A 14,071-nucleotide genomic window follows, 5' to 3' on the forward strand; every position below is an offset into this window, starting at 1 on the left:
AAGGCTTGGCATCTTTGCCTTGACATCTACCTAAACTGGTATAGGCGTCAAATGAAAAACAAGGAAATCGGCCGGGCGGCGGCAGCGCACGCCTTTAATCCCAGCACTCGGGAGGCAGAGCCAGGCGGATCTCTGTGAGTGCGAGGCCAGCTTGGGCTACCAAGTGAGTTCCAGGAAAGGCGCAAAGCTACACAGAGAAACCCTGTCTCGAAAAAAAAAAAAAAAAAAAAAAAAAGAAAGAAAGAAAAACAAGGAAATCTAATCATTCAAAGTAAAATTTGGTCAACTCTTTAGCAGTTAGCTTCCTGTTCAACTGTCCAAAGACATTGTGTCTGTGCTTCTTTCTTAACGTTTCTCTAAATCTTTTTAATCCTTGATCCTGCTTTGGCTTCGCATAACATTGTGCTATGCAAGGTTGAACCTTCCTTTGCACAAATACAGAGGTTTCACTCAGGCTTGGGCTCACCCATCACAGGAGACATGTTCTTCCCCTGGTGCTACAGAAGCAGACTTAGACCAAAAATAGCCAAACTGGTGACTAAGATTCATTCGGACAGGGCCAAACTATCACAACAAATAGGGGTCATGTGGATTTACCACATCCCTTTACAGGCTATTTAAAGTCTCAAGACCAGCCAAGCAACATAGAATTAGAAATGTCAGCCTAATCATTATGGGCTCGTTTTCAGCTTCTGGCAAGGCTGCATTCCTGAGAATTGTCATCTGCCAGGTTAACACATGCCACGCCTGCCCTCTCCCCTCTCAAGGAGCTTATTCTCCTCCTTAGGCCTCTTCTATGAACCTCTAGAACAAAGGTTGTAATTTCCCTGGTTTATAACACCTACCAGCCCACAGCTTATTTCCCCAAATGAACAGCTAGGTGCCCACTCATTTTTACCCCAGACACTGATTGAAGTTCCCCAAATGGTGCAGCAGCCTAATTTTTAAGACTACCTTAGATGTGATTAAAAAAGAAAATTTGCTGAAAGCAGATTATTGAATTTTGGTTACGGGTAGCAGAAGCAGCACACAGCAGTACAGAAGAGCCGCTCTTGAGCTGTGATGGGTGGGTGAATCCCAGATCTGACCCTCCCTCATTGGAGGCCTTGAGCAAATGACCTCAAGTCTCTGTGCCTTGATGTGTGTTGTTATCTGTTAAAGTATGCAGAGTGGTAGCTGCTAATTCCTAGGAGTAGCGGGATTCAATGCGTTACTGTTACACCAATTAGAAGAATATCAGCCTGTGGTAAATGCTCCAAAGATGTTTTTTACCGTTAACTTTGTGCTTTTTGTTAATATACTATTATTGTTATTATTTTAATGGTACTACCTTTGATTTAGTAATCTATAAATGATTGTAATTCCTGAATAAGCATTGTATACAATTTTAGATTCTTACTACTCATTCAACTTTAATATTTTTAGAGCTTTTAGGAACTTTTATTAGTTTTTAGTTTTTTATTTTGTGTGCCTGAACGAAAGGGAACACACATGCCATGATAGGCATGTGAAGGTTGGAGGACAACTTGTGGGAGTTAATTTTCTCCTTGCACCATGTGGGTCCTCGGGATTGAACTCATATATTCAGGCTTGGTGGCAGGCACCTTTGCCCACTGAGCAATCTTGCCAGCCCTTAGGAACTTTAAAAAATGCATAAAACACTGAAATGTTTACTGAATAATCTCTGTTCTTATTTTTCCTCCAAAAAAAATTATGCTTAGACTTTTCTCACTTATTTTGATCACCGTTTTCCTTTACATTATCTACAAGAAGTTCTTATATAATTATACTCACTCCCTTGCCACTATTTTCCTCAAGTAGGATAGCCACCATGTAAAATGCAAGACCCTTAGGTGCCTAAAATCTTTCTGTCTTGGATCACATATAATCTGCTGTTTTTATATACAAACATGTCTCTGATAAAGTATAGTAAATAAATTAGGCACAGTAAGATTAACAGTAAGTCATAGCAATATGCTATTGTAAAGGTCATTTAAAGCATATAAAATATTGACTTCTGGGATTTTCCCTGTAATGTTTTCATACCAAGATTGTAAGTTACTGGAACCGAGGAAGAGGGGAACTACTCTACACTTCTCATGTGAGGCTTTTGGACCAGCAGATAGGCATCACCTAGAACATATTAGAAAGAGAAATAACTGAGTTGTAGTATATTCAGACAAGAAAAGAAAGGCTTCCATTTGGGAAGAAAATAAAATTGGCTTGGCAGATGACATAGTTCCATATTGTAGGAAATCCTAAGAAATTCATTAGAAAGAACAAGTTTATAATGAGTATAGGAGATATTATATATATATCCACACAAATATATGAGCAATGAACAGTCTTAAGAGGAAGTTAAGAAACATGTCTATTCACTACAGCATAACAATGAAATGTTCAGAAATAAATCCAACAAAAGAAATACAAGGTGTGTAAACTACTATTCCTAGGAGAAAGTAAGACTGAGTACAGGGAGATGTACTATTGATGTGTCAGAAGACTGTGTTATGTAGGCTGTGAAGAGGAGCTGTGCTCTGAGGTGTGGACTCCTTCAGTGATATGTTAGTTGCTGTCTCATTGCTGCAACAACAACAAAAACTGACAAAACAGTTTAGGGAAGGCCGGGTTTACTTTGGCTTGCTGTTGGAGTGTGTGGGGACATGGCAGCAAGTGTGTGAGGAAAGGAGTCATGTTGTGTCCACGGTCAGGAAGACAAGAGAGATGAACGCTAGTACTCGGCTGCCTTTCTCTTTGGTCAAGGGCTGGTGCTGCCCACAGTTCAGGAGGCTCTCCCTCCTCAGCTAATCCTCTCTAGAAACACTCATAGACTTCCCCAGTTCTGGTGTCCTTGGGGACTCCAAGTGCAGCCAAGTTGACAGTGGAAATTAAACAGCACAAGAGGGGATGCTGCCTTCCATCTTGGGCATCAGCTACTAACGGAGTTATAAACAAAGGATGTCTGTGACATGTGAGCTTGTCAGTCTAGGGACAAGCTCAACAGGGTATCTGTTCTGAAAGTTATCCCCTTTGCTTCAGGAATTATTTTGACCCCTAGAAAGCATATTTCTCTGTAATGAAGCAAAATATATTATATATGCATTATGAAATTCTCAAACAGTTAAAAAATGTTTCATAAATTTTAAAAAAGCCTTACATCAAAAATGGTATGTTTTGGGATAAAATATTTTGATCCCCTTCACTATCATTACTGACTTTTGTATAAGCAGAAATTATCTGTCTACTATAACAATTTTAATTTCAATGTGTTTTCTGTTTAGCATAATATAATGGGACATAAATATAGGGTTTGGCCTTTAAAGGAAAAAATTTTATCTAAATAGAAGCACTATTCAATATTTGAGTGAATTTACTGCAATCAATTTAGGAAATGATGGTTTGAGTCAAGTATGGTGCCACATACCTATAATTCCAGCACTGAGGAAGCTGAGGCAGGAAGGGTTCAAGACCAGCCTGGGATATCTACCACACTCTGTTTTAAAAGCCTCTCTCCAATAGCCAGCTATAGTGAGTTGAAACCAAGCAGTTCGATTAAGAGGATCAAGCCATACCCTTAATAGAGAGAAAGGAAGACCCTCCCCTCAAGGAGGCACACATGAACTCTCAGCAACTGTGATTGCCTGCATGGAGTCTGCACAAGATGGAGCCCTTAAACATTCAGTCATAGATGGGAGAGGGGTTCATGGGACTACACCCCACTCAGAGAAGCTAATGGCAGTCCAGGGTTGCTGGGGAGAAGTCATTATCTTTCTTAGTGTAGTCACGGGTGAGTTAGCCATCCGTGTTCCAGTGGACAGCTCCACACCCATATCTATGCAGGCAGCTGTGGTTAAGCCCAGTGAGGTTACCAAATAAAAACAGACAGAAAACAAAAAAACAAGAAAGTAGGATGAGAGCAATGGGAGGATGCAGGGGGATGGATGGCTGTAACCAGAATATATTAAATATATTAAATCCATGTAGAAACTGTCAAATAACAAAGTATTTTAAAAAGGGAAAGAACACAGCAAGGGAGATTTCTGACAACTCTATGGCTTTCCTTTATTGGTTTTGCAAATTACAAAAGTATACCTTGCCTCTGCCTGCTTATCAGTCTCCAGCATCCCTGAACTGCATAAGAATGCTGTTTTAGTACTTTAAAAGCAGAAAGTTGCAATTTTATCATGGTTTTTCTTAACAGCTTTTGAATAGTATTAATTTAAAATTCTGTTTCATCCTTAAAACATGCTAAAGTTACCTAGTAAATTTGAAGAGCAAGCTTCTTTGTCGAGGTTGAATAAACCAGAAAAACTGGATATAAGGTATCGTTTATATTGCTATACACAACAGGCTGTTCTGTAGCTACAGTGTACTGTGGGAGTTGGCAAACAGTGGCCTAGGGGTATAAAGGTTTATTGAAAATCAGTGCCATATGTTCATTTACATTTGGTCTGTTGTTGCTTTTGTGTGCTTTGATGTCAGAGTTGAGTAGTAGCAAAAGAAACCATGTACCCTTCGAAGCCTAAATATTTATGATCTGTCCCTTTACAGAGTAAAAAGAAATCACTGTTAACTCTTAGGCGAGTAGAAACCCTTCAATTAGGAAGAATGGTCGGTGGCGCTCAGTTCTCCCCGCTGTTGATTACACCTTTACTAATAACAGGTTTCTGAGCCTGCTGGACCTGTTTTCTCGCCTATGACATGAATCTTTTAGAATGGCCCATCCCCGAGATTGACTCTGGACGCATAATAAAATTCTTTGACTCTGAGCTGTTTTGAAACTGTTTTCCTATTTCACATAATTGCCTCGCATTGGAGAGTGGAACCATGTATGGTCACTGAGCTGAGAAAGCTAAATAGACCAAACCACTAGCCATAGGCCAGAGAAACCAGGAACTTACTGTCTCACAGCAGTTTTTCTCTCAGGCTCTTTTAAGTACTGGTGTAGTATTTGTTTATAAGATCTTCAACTACAGAAGTAGTTGGGAAAGGCCTTAAAACCTAACACTAACATACCAAGAAACTCGGTTAACTTCACTTGGAAAGAAAACAAAACATCTCTAAAATTCTGATTTGGGTGTGTGGGAAATATGATTTGATGCATAAAAATTCCATTCCACCCAGCTTTTAGGGACCATGTATAATATGCAAAGTGAAATAAGATTCCTTCTGTAGCTGTGATAGTGGGATAGCTGGCCCCACTCCCCTTGTTTGCCGTGTGGTGGTAAGGGCAAAGGAAAGATGCCTGCTGTCTGTGGTGGGCAAGGGATCTAAACCCTCGCCCTTACCAACTGCAGCACTCATGGGCCCTGCACCTTGCCTGGGCAGTACAATACCCTGTTGGCAGAGGTGTGAGTGAGCCAGCCCCAATGTTGTGAGCATGGGAGAGCTGTCCCCATTACTCATCTGTCATGTGGTGGCATGGGAGGGGGAGAGATGCCCTCTTTCCTTCCCCTGCCCATCAACACTTGAGGCAGATGGGAGAGCTGGCCCTGAGGTCATAAGAGTGGGAGAGCTGGCCCTGCTATCACCTGCAGCAGGGAGAGGCAGTAGGGAGAGTGGTCCCTACACCTCGCCTGGACAATACAGTAAAGCTGGCCCTGGAGGTATAGGTGTGGGAGATCAAACCCTGAGGATGCAAAAGCAGGAGAACAGGCCCCGCCCCTTGCTCATCACTGCTGCAATTGTGAACTAGCCAGGGCAATGCTCACCCTGGTGGTAAGGACAGGGAAGAGCTGGTGGGCTGACCAACGCTGCAGCTACAGGCCTAGAACCAGGGTTATGAGTTGGCCCACCCCAACATCCACCCCATGTGTGATCTGCTGGAGCAGGGGGCAAAGGTTGGTCCTTCGGACCGAGGGCTGCAGGATCTCAACACAGGGAAGCAACAGGATGTCCAGGAAGAGTCCCCCAGCATCAATAGTGTAGCAGAGACCAGGGGCCTCAAACCAGACCAATGGTTCTTTTCTATGAACGCCTGCATGTAAAAATGTATGGGTAAAGGGGATTACTGCATGACTCACTGTGTCACACTGCAGCTTCCATGACGAGATTTTCCCTTTCTCCCCCCGCCCCCACTTTCTTCTTTTTTCTGTTAAATTTTATTTTGTTTTATTATGGGGGGAGGGAGATAGGCGGGATTGGGAGGCATGATGTGAAAGGCACAAAGAATAAATTAAAAGAAGGAAGAAAGATGCTTCTGTAGAAAGAAGAACTCAACATTCACTATTTTTTCTATATGGTTGGTATAATTCTGCATTAAAAACCCTATTTTAACCCCATACTATGGGAAATCTAGGCAGTTGCCTCAAATGGCAATATCAAAAGCACTTGTGTTTTATTTTGTGTGTGTTTCACTTTTTTCATCGTTTTTAGGATGATGATGTTAGTAGTGGTAGTTGTTGCTACTGCTGCTGTTTTGAGACATGGTCTTGCTATGTAGCCCAGGCTAGCCTGGAACTCCCAATATTCCTACCTCAACCACAGGCAAGAAACATCATGCCTAACATCGGTTCTTTACTTTCTATAGTCTATTTTTCAATTAAAATTTAGAGAAAAAACTTAACATGACCTCTAAAAAGTGGGCCTTGTGGAAATTCATTGCCACTAACATTTTTATGTATTTACCGACAAGTTCCTACACACATGGCAGATTTATCTTTCCTTTCAGAAAAACTCATGAGCTCAACAGTTAAAATTTACATAGAAGCTATGATAGACTTAGACCACTTTGGTGATTTGATATTTAAACCACCTAAGTGAACAATTCTATATAGAGCAACAAAAGATTTGCACTCATGTTCTGCCCATATTTTAGTAGGCTAGTAATGATTTATACTTCCAGAATGTTCGACAGCTTTCAGCGCACTTTTGTGTACACTAAGACTTTTGGCAGTTCTATACAGCCAAGTAAGGTACCTCCTCTTTCATAGTCTCCATTTACAGGTAAGAACTCCTAGAGAAGTGGTGAAGAGTTAGATAGCTCGGTCAGAAAAGTGCTTCCTACGCAAGCGCAGTAACCTGACTTTCATCCCTAGCACCCACATGAGAGCACACACTCCCAGCCCTGAGGCAGAGGCAAGCGGATGCCTACAGCCTGCTGACTAGTCTAATCAGCCAGCCCCTGTTCGCAATGAGAGACTGTCTCAAAAAACAAAGTGATGGCGCCTGAGGAATGACGCCTAGGTCTGACCTGTGGCCTTCACATGCACACATGTGCACACACATCCACATAAACATGCACATAGACGCACATGTAACAACAAGAAAACCTAGAGCGTTTTAGTGATCTACTCAAGCAAGGTTGCATAGGTAGAACTGGGCAGAGCTAGAGAGCAAGCATGGCAGCTTAGGGCTTTTCCTATTACTAAAACAGTAGCTCCCATTGCTGTCCCACACAGTGGTCCTAAAAGATGCCAGGCACTCAGTATGGCATTGCTTCTCTACTAGGGTTCAGTGGGTCCTCTCTGTGGCTTCCAGGATCCACAGATAACCAGGTGTGGTGTTCCATGTCTATATAGTACTAGCACTATTGGGAGAAAGTAGAGGCAATAGGATCAAGAGTTTAGAGCAGCCCCAACTACATAACAAGTTCAAGGCCAATTCGTGCTACATAATACCCAGTCTCAAAAATTACATGTAGTTGATTCTAATGTGTGGCCTTATTGAGAATTGATGTACAAGAGCAGTGTAGTCATTGTTACAAAAAGAGAAGAGGGAAAATGAAAAACTGATATATGTTTACTGTTTTATAATTATTAACTTTTTCCAAAGAAGAAATCAGACTATGCACTATTTTGAAAGCTTTTTTTTTTTCTTTTGGTTTTTCAAGACAGGGTCTCTCTGTGTAGCTTTGGAGCCTGTCCTGGAACTCACTCTGTAGACCAGGCTGGCCTTGAACTCACAGAGATCCACCTGCCTCTACCTCCCAAGTGCTGGGGTTAAAGGCGTGTGCCACCACCACCTGGCTTGAAAGCTTTTTAAAATATAATTTATTGCGAACATCTTTCTAGTCTACGAACTATCCTTTGGCCACGTCATTTTATGATGACAAAGTCTTTTGTACCATGTGGTACATATGCAAGTCCAAGATGTAATTAGTTCAGACACTTCATTCTGCATATGGAGTAATCTAAAGTAATCCAAAATTGTTTTGAGAACCCCCTCTCCTAGCCAATGTTTCTTACAGATTTACTTTCTGAGTAATCCTTAAGGTAAATAAGCATTTAGGTAATGCCTTGTGTTTGTGCGTATGTTTTAATTGTATACTCTTTCATCTTCTTGCACTAGGGTGCAGTACTAGCTGCTGTGTCAAGTCATAAATTCAACTCCTTCTACGGGGACCCTCCTGAAGAGTTGCCAGATTTCTCTGAAGACCCTACCTCCTCAGGTAATTGGGAACTTCACTCATTTGCTTGTGTGAATCGCTTGGTATCTATCTTCTCTCATCCATTCTCAATAATCTTTGTGGGAATTGAGTCAAGTCCTCCCTCCAAGAGATTCTAAGGAACTTTGTCACCCACCAAATCCTACCTACCGTTGTCTGGTTCCTCTTTATTTGAATACCAAAGCTGTCCTCCCCAAATGCTCCCAAGCCAACATTATACCAGTTTCTTTTAACCACACTACTTCTTCCCCTTTGTACACTCCAAACTCTACACTCCATGTCATCTACCCCAATGTTGTAATCAGACTCACTGGATCTTGATGATCATCTTCTCCCCCTGCAAAACCTTCTAATGTAAGATTTTCCCATGTCAGCTACATGGAATCAGACTTGGGGACAGCATTGCTTGAAATTAAGTCTTTCCATGTAAAAGCTGTCTTGTGAGCTTTAAACAATTGCCAAGTTCTTCTCTCTGTAAAGTCTCTAACTCGTGTGTGCAAGTATTCAAGGAAGAAGCTCATAGAAGAGTTACCTGTTTTGATGAATGATACGTAAGTACTCCTGGGGGGGACCTGCTAGTGCTCACACAATCATTCTATAAAATGCTCACATTTACATCTGACCAGTAAGGTGTTCCCAGGACCATTCACTAAAAATTTAAATGACCAATTTAGATGCAGAGTCATTAGGGTTCTTTTTTCTTTTTATTTATTCTTCTCTCATACAATACATCCCTACCACACCTTCTCCTCCCTCCACTCCTCGCAGTCCTCCCCCCACACTTCTCCTCTCCCCCAGATCTACGCTCCTCCATTTCCTTTCAGAAAAGAGCAGGCCTCCCAGTAATATCAACTCAACAAGGCATAACAAAACACAATAAGAATAGGCACAAACCCTCATATCAAGGTTGGACAAGGCAACCCAGTAGGAGGAAATACGTCCCACCAGTAGGCAAAAGAGTCAGAGACATCCCCTCTGCGCATATATAGAGAGGACCTAGCGCAGACCCATCAGGCTCTGTGATTGCAGCTTCAGTCTCTGTGAGCCCCTATGAGCCTGCTTCATTGATTCTGTAGACTGTTCTCCTGGTGTCCTCGACCCCTCTGGCTCCTACAATCCTTCCTTCCCCTCTAGTGAGGAATTCCCTGAGCTCCACCTGATGTTTGGCTGTGAGTCTCTGCATCTGTTTCCATCAGTTGCTGGGTGAAGCCTCTCTGATGACAATTGGACTAGACACTGATCTATGAGTATAGCAGAATAGCGTTAGGAATCATTTCATTGAATTTTTTTTTGTCAATAGTGTTTGGTTCTACACTAGGTCTCTAAGCCATCCAGCTTCCGGATCCTGGCTGTCCAGACAGTGTTGAGCATGGGCTCCCTCTTGTTTATTTACCTAACTCCTGAATTATATGTCATCTGGCCTCAGCTTTACTTCTGTTAGAGACAATTTTTTATGTGGTTGAATTTGTCCTTCTGATTTGGCTTTTACATATTTAAACTGGCTTCTTTAATATTTGTGTATGAGCATTAGAATCCAGGCTCAAGGCCCTTCCTACAGCATGAGTAGTATGTCCCACAGTCAGCAATATGAGTGCTTTTTCCTTGGTGGATCTGGAAGTGTCTATCAGTGCTTATGCTTCTGCCCTCTCTTCATGTACATGTGTGCACGTACCAGTCAGTATGTGCCTAGACCATATGCAAAATGACAGGACTGAGTTTCCCAGTCCAGCAGGTATGTACTTCCTCCTTTTGACTTTTACCAATTGGGATATGAATCTTCCTCTTTTGAGTGAAGGTGATTTCCAAACACATTCAGAATCTTAGAGAAGTGACTGGGGAGAAAGGCCAGAGGCTTCCTCTTGTGCTGCCTTAGAACGTGCCTGAGCCCTTCTGGTGCGCTGGGCTGGGCCATGGTTGTGATTATACACATGCACTGGATCAGGTCATCTCTGCCCTTTTTTTCCCCACTATATTTTGTTCCCATCCCCTGGACAATTTTTAGAGCTTCAACATCTCTCTTCTGGCTTTCAGAATAGATTACAGTTGACCCTATTTAGGGAGAGTGGATCCAGGCATGGATTTTATTTCATATTTGTAATGACATGATAGAGTCACAACTTGCACTATATTTAGAATAAATTATCTCTTTGGGATTTGTGATCAATGTCTATACTATCACTTTCATCTTTTGAAATGGGCCTAGAAAACACTGTAGTCCTTGTAAATCACTTTGTAAACCTAATCTCCAGAATTTGCCTTTATTTAATATTTATGTCTGACCACTGAGAATGTAAGGAGGCCATAAGTGTTCTTTTTCTGGAAGAGTTGAAATTTTTTCTTTACAGAAAGAAATTATCTATATTCATAGACATGCTTATTTATATTAAATATATTTTATCACCTAGGTTTTCCCTTCTTTCAGTACAATCTTTAAGTGGTTTGGTTGGAACAGTTTTTTTAGTACAGTACTTTGTTTTTAAGCAACAACAACAAAACTTCTTCATCATCTTGCAGGCCACCTGCAAGGTCTCACCTTCATTGTTCACAATGGAACATTCCGTTTTGACTTCCCTCTCCTGCATTCTCACCTTCTTACATTCTGTTCTTCTCTCTCCTTGTCTTTACTTCCTTTAATTCTGGGAACTTCATGATCTTCTAAGCAGTGTGTATCTTAAGTGGCCATGGTAGATATCTGTAAAGGATTTTTTTCAGTGATGCTATCTGGGTGCTACAAACAAAAAGTAGAAGAATTAAAATCTAAATGTAAATCACTACCCTAAATGAAGAGGAAATTTTTATGTAGTCAGAAGTCAAAAGCAAAGGAGGTGTTTAAAGAAAAGTGTAACATTTTCCTCCACACTTCACATAGCTATCAGAAATTATTCATCCATTTCTAAAATTAATTTTTAATACTAAGCCTTTTTGAGGAAGGCATTCTGCCCTGATCAACATTACTGACCAAACAGCCATCTGCCAACCCCTGTCGTCTCTGCAGCCAGCAGTAGTGCATCAGCTAGTGCATCAGCTGCAGAGAGCCATTTGTGTGTCTTACCTCGACTCAAACAGAGCTTGCACTTCTGTAAATGAAAACATCGACATTTGTTTTTCATTACTTCCGTCTCATTTTTAGTATTTTCATTAATTTTCAAACCCAAAGTCTTCCCTGTTTATCCTTATACTTGTTTATTTTAAATTCCCAAAGACACCCTTTCCTCTGTCTTTCTGTTTCAATTTGAACGGGTTTGTTTTACACTACAAAACCGGAAGCATTTTTTTGTGGTTACCAGCAAGTGCATCCAAGCCCAAGACGAGAGAGAGAGAGAAATGACTTCAGAACCTCTATGTAGGGTGGTGCTGGGGGTGGGCACGAAGAGCTGGGAAGAAGACCGAGGACAGTATTTCACCAGCTGCCCATTCTTTACACAAATTGTCTTTGTCTTCTACCTTACATAATACCTTTTCTATTCTTATGAAATGATAGGTAGGTACACTTTTTAAAAATAAGCCTAACAAAAGTAATAATTGGCAATCCCAATTTTGTCTCCCAAAATTTCCTAAAATTCTCTCTACCACATCTGAAGTTTGAGGACAGTGACTAAAGCTGCTTGCCCACAAAATACAGCATGTTATTTCCTTAAATTAAAATGTATTATCGTGATGATTATGCATTTGAAAAACTGTATTTAAAAATCACAGTTTAAAAATTAATCAGCTCCCTAACCTGCCATCCAAAGAAAGTTGGAGATGTTTAAGTGTGTCGTAATGTAAAACAATTTTTTTCTGAGAAATGCTTTTCTATTTCGATTATTGAAGTTCATTCATTATGCGTTTACTAGATTCACGAAGGTTAATCTTATGGTAAACAGTATCTTGTTGCTTTGTTACTTAATTCAAAATAGAAATAGTCTGTTCTCATATTCCAAAGCAAAGAATTGAGAACTAGATCTCAGTGATGGATGTCTGAAATTCGGAAGGGGGTTGGCTGGGAGACTGTGCTTGTGGCTTATGTAGTGGGCCCGACTATGGCTTGATGACCTGCTTGCTCTAAAACCATGTTTGTCCTTTGTCCGTATGCTGCCTTCCTCCTAGGACTTCTAGCAGCAGAAAGTAGGTATCCCTTTGTTTTCCTCTAAGGTTTATCTTTATGCAAAAGTGTTTGGCTTTGCATGGTTCATAATTGGCTTGACTTTTTCCGTGGCTGTTTGTGTTTAGATGTTTAAATGTGAATTTTAACACTGTCTGACCATAAAATGAGAACTTGTATATATTGATTTCCTGAGGCATTGTTATTCAACTTAATTTCTCATTTCTTTCAAAAGTCGGGGGGGAGGCAGAGTTAAATTTTCAACCATACTTAATATTATTTCACAAGTGAATTTCAAACACAAATATATTCATTCTGGGGAAAAAAGATAACATTTTATTTCTAAATTGGCTTTAAAGAAAACTTTGAGGGTAAGTGAGTCTTCTTTTGACAGTTTCATTACACATAAGTGGGTTTTCTTGCTGATACAGAGTCCATTCTGAGTTTATCAATGTTGGGCTGTGAAGTAAGCCCTGAACTCATGCCTTTTAACAACTTCACCATCAGAGTGACTGGAAGGCATAGAGGTACACTGGTACAGCCCCAGCACTCAGGAGACTGACTCAGGAAGGTCACAAGTTGGAGATCAGTCTGGACTATGTAGTGAGGCCCTGTCTCAAAAAAATAAAAAACAAAGAAGAGTAATGATGTGTATACCTTAATTGCAAAAAAAAATGTAATCTGAATATGTGAGAAAATTAATCTGTAAGAAATATGCACACATATGTAAGACTGAGACAGTCCAGATAAAGTGGGTGGATTGCATCAATGTCAGTACTCAAAAATGCAAAATAAAACTTTACCTCAAAGTGATGCTTACTAAAGTAAAGTAAATCAGAGACAAAGATAAATTAGAAAATCTGAGTGCTAGCAATTAGATTCATTGTCACTTTTGTTGCATTTGATATTTATAGCTAAATTTGCAGCCGATGAAAAATCTCACCATATACTCGTGGTCTGTGGCTGAATACTGAATTGCCTCATCCTCCTCACAACACCTGAGGATCAGAAGTAGGGGCATGGCTTTGCTAAGTGCCTCTGCCCCCACATCTCTTGTGATGGCACTCCAGAGCTGCCCTCCCCCTTCGAAGGCAATGACTATAGGTGAAGTCTTTCAAACTCACCCAGTGGTTAGTAGAAAATTTCTCTTCCTCACTGGCTGTGGCCTCGTCTACAAGGCTGTTCACAACATGGCAGCTTGCTGCCCCAACACAAACGACTAAAGAGAAGGCAAGAGTTGTTCCCTTGTGTTCCCAAGACAGAGAACAATTTTTTAACTTTGCCACAGAAGTGACATTCTATATGCTCAATCCCCATGCCAGGAGAAGGAGTTGATCACAAACGGTAGGAAGAGCAGGGGACAGGATCTTAGGGGGTCCAGCGGCTACCTATATATCCGTGCTGGTGGCTATAAAAATGAAAAGCAAGCAAGCAAGCAATTGCTTCCTCCCTTCTCTCCTCTTTCCTCTTTCCTCTCTCACTATTCTTTTTAACCAGCCACATATTATCACAAATGAGGATGAGCATCCTATCAGTCATCCTTACCACTCTGTGTAAAACTTTACACAAATGGGCATTTTAGGGCTAGCAGAATATTGTTA

At 40.9% G+C, this 14,071-nt stretch overlaps 1 protein-coding gene across 3 annotated transcripts in view; it reads left to right on the plus strand.

Moving 5' to 3' along the window:
- The window catches only part of Cask (calcium/calmodulin dependent serine protein kinase), a 338,698-nt gene that overhangs the window by 241,412 nt on the left and 83,215 nt on the right, over positions 1 to 14,071 (plus strand). For all 3 annotated transcript variants that reach the window (XM_059249986.1, XM_059249987.1, XM_059249988.1), the window contains exon 10: positions 8,290 to 8,389. In XM_059249986.1, coding sequence (XP_059105969.1) covers positions 8,290 to 8,389 — 100 coding nt within the window. The remainder of the gene's footprint in view (positions 1 to 8,289; positions 8,390 to 14,071) is intronic.

The sequence above is a fragment of the Peromyscus eremicus genome, chromosome X (genome assembly GCF_949786415.1).
Source record: "Peromyscus eremicus chromosome X, PerEre_H2_v1, whole genome shotgun sequence".
NCBI lineage: Eukaryota > Metazoa > Chordata > Mammalia > Rodentia > Cricetidae > Peromyscus > Peromyscus eremicus.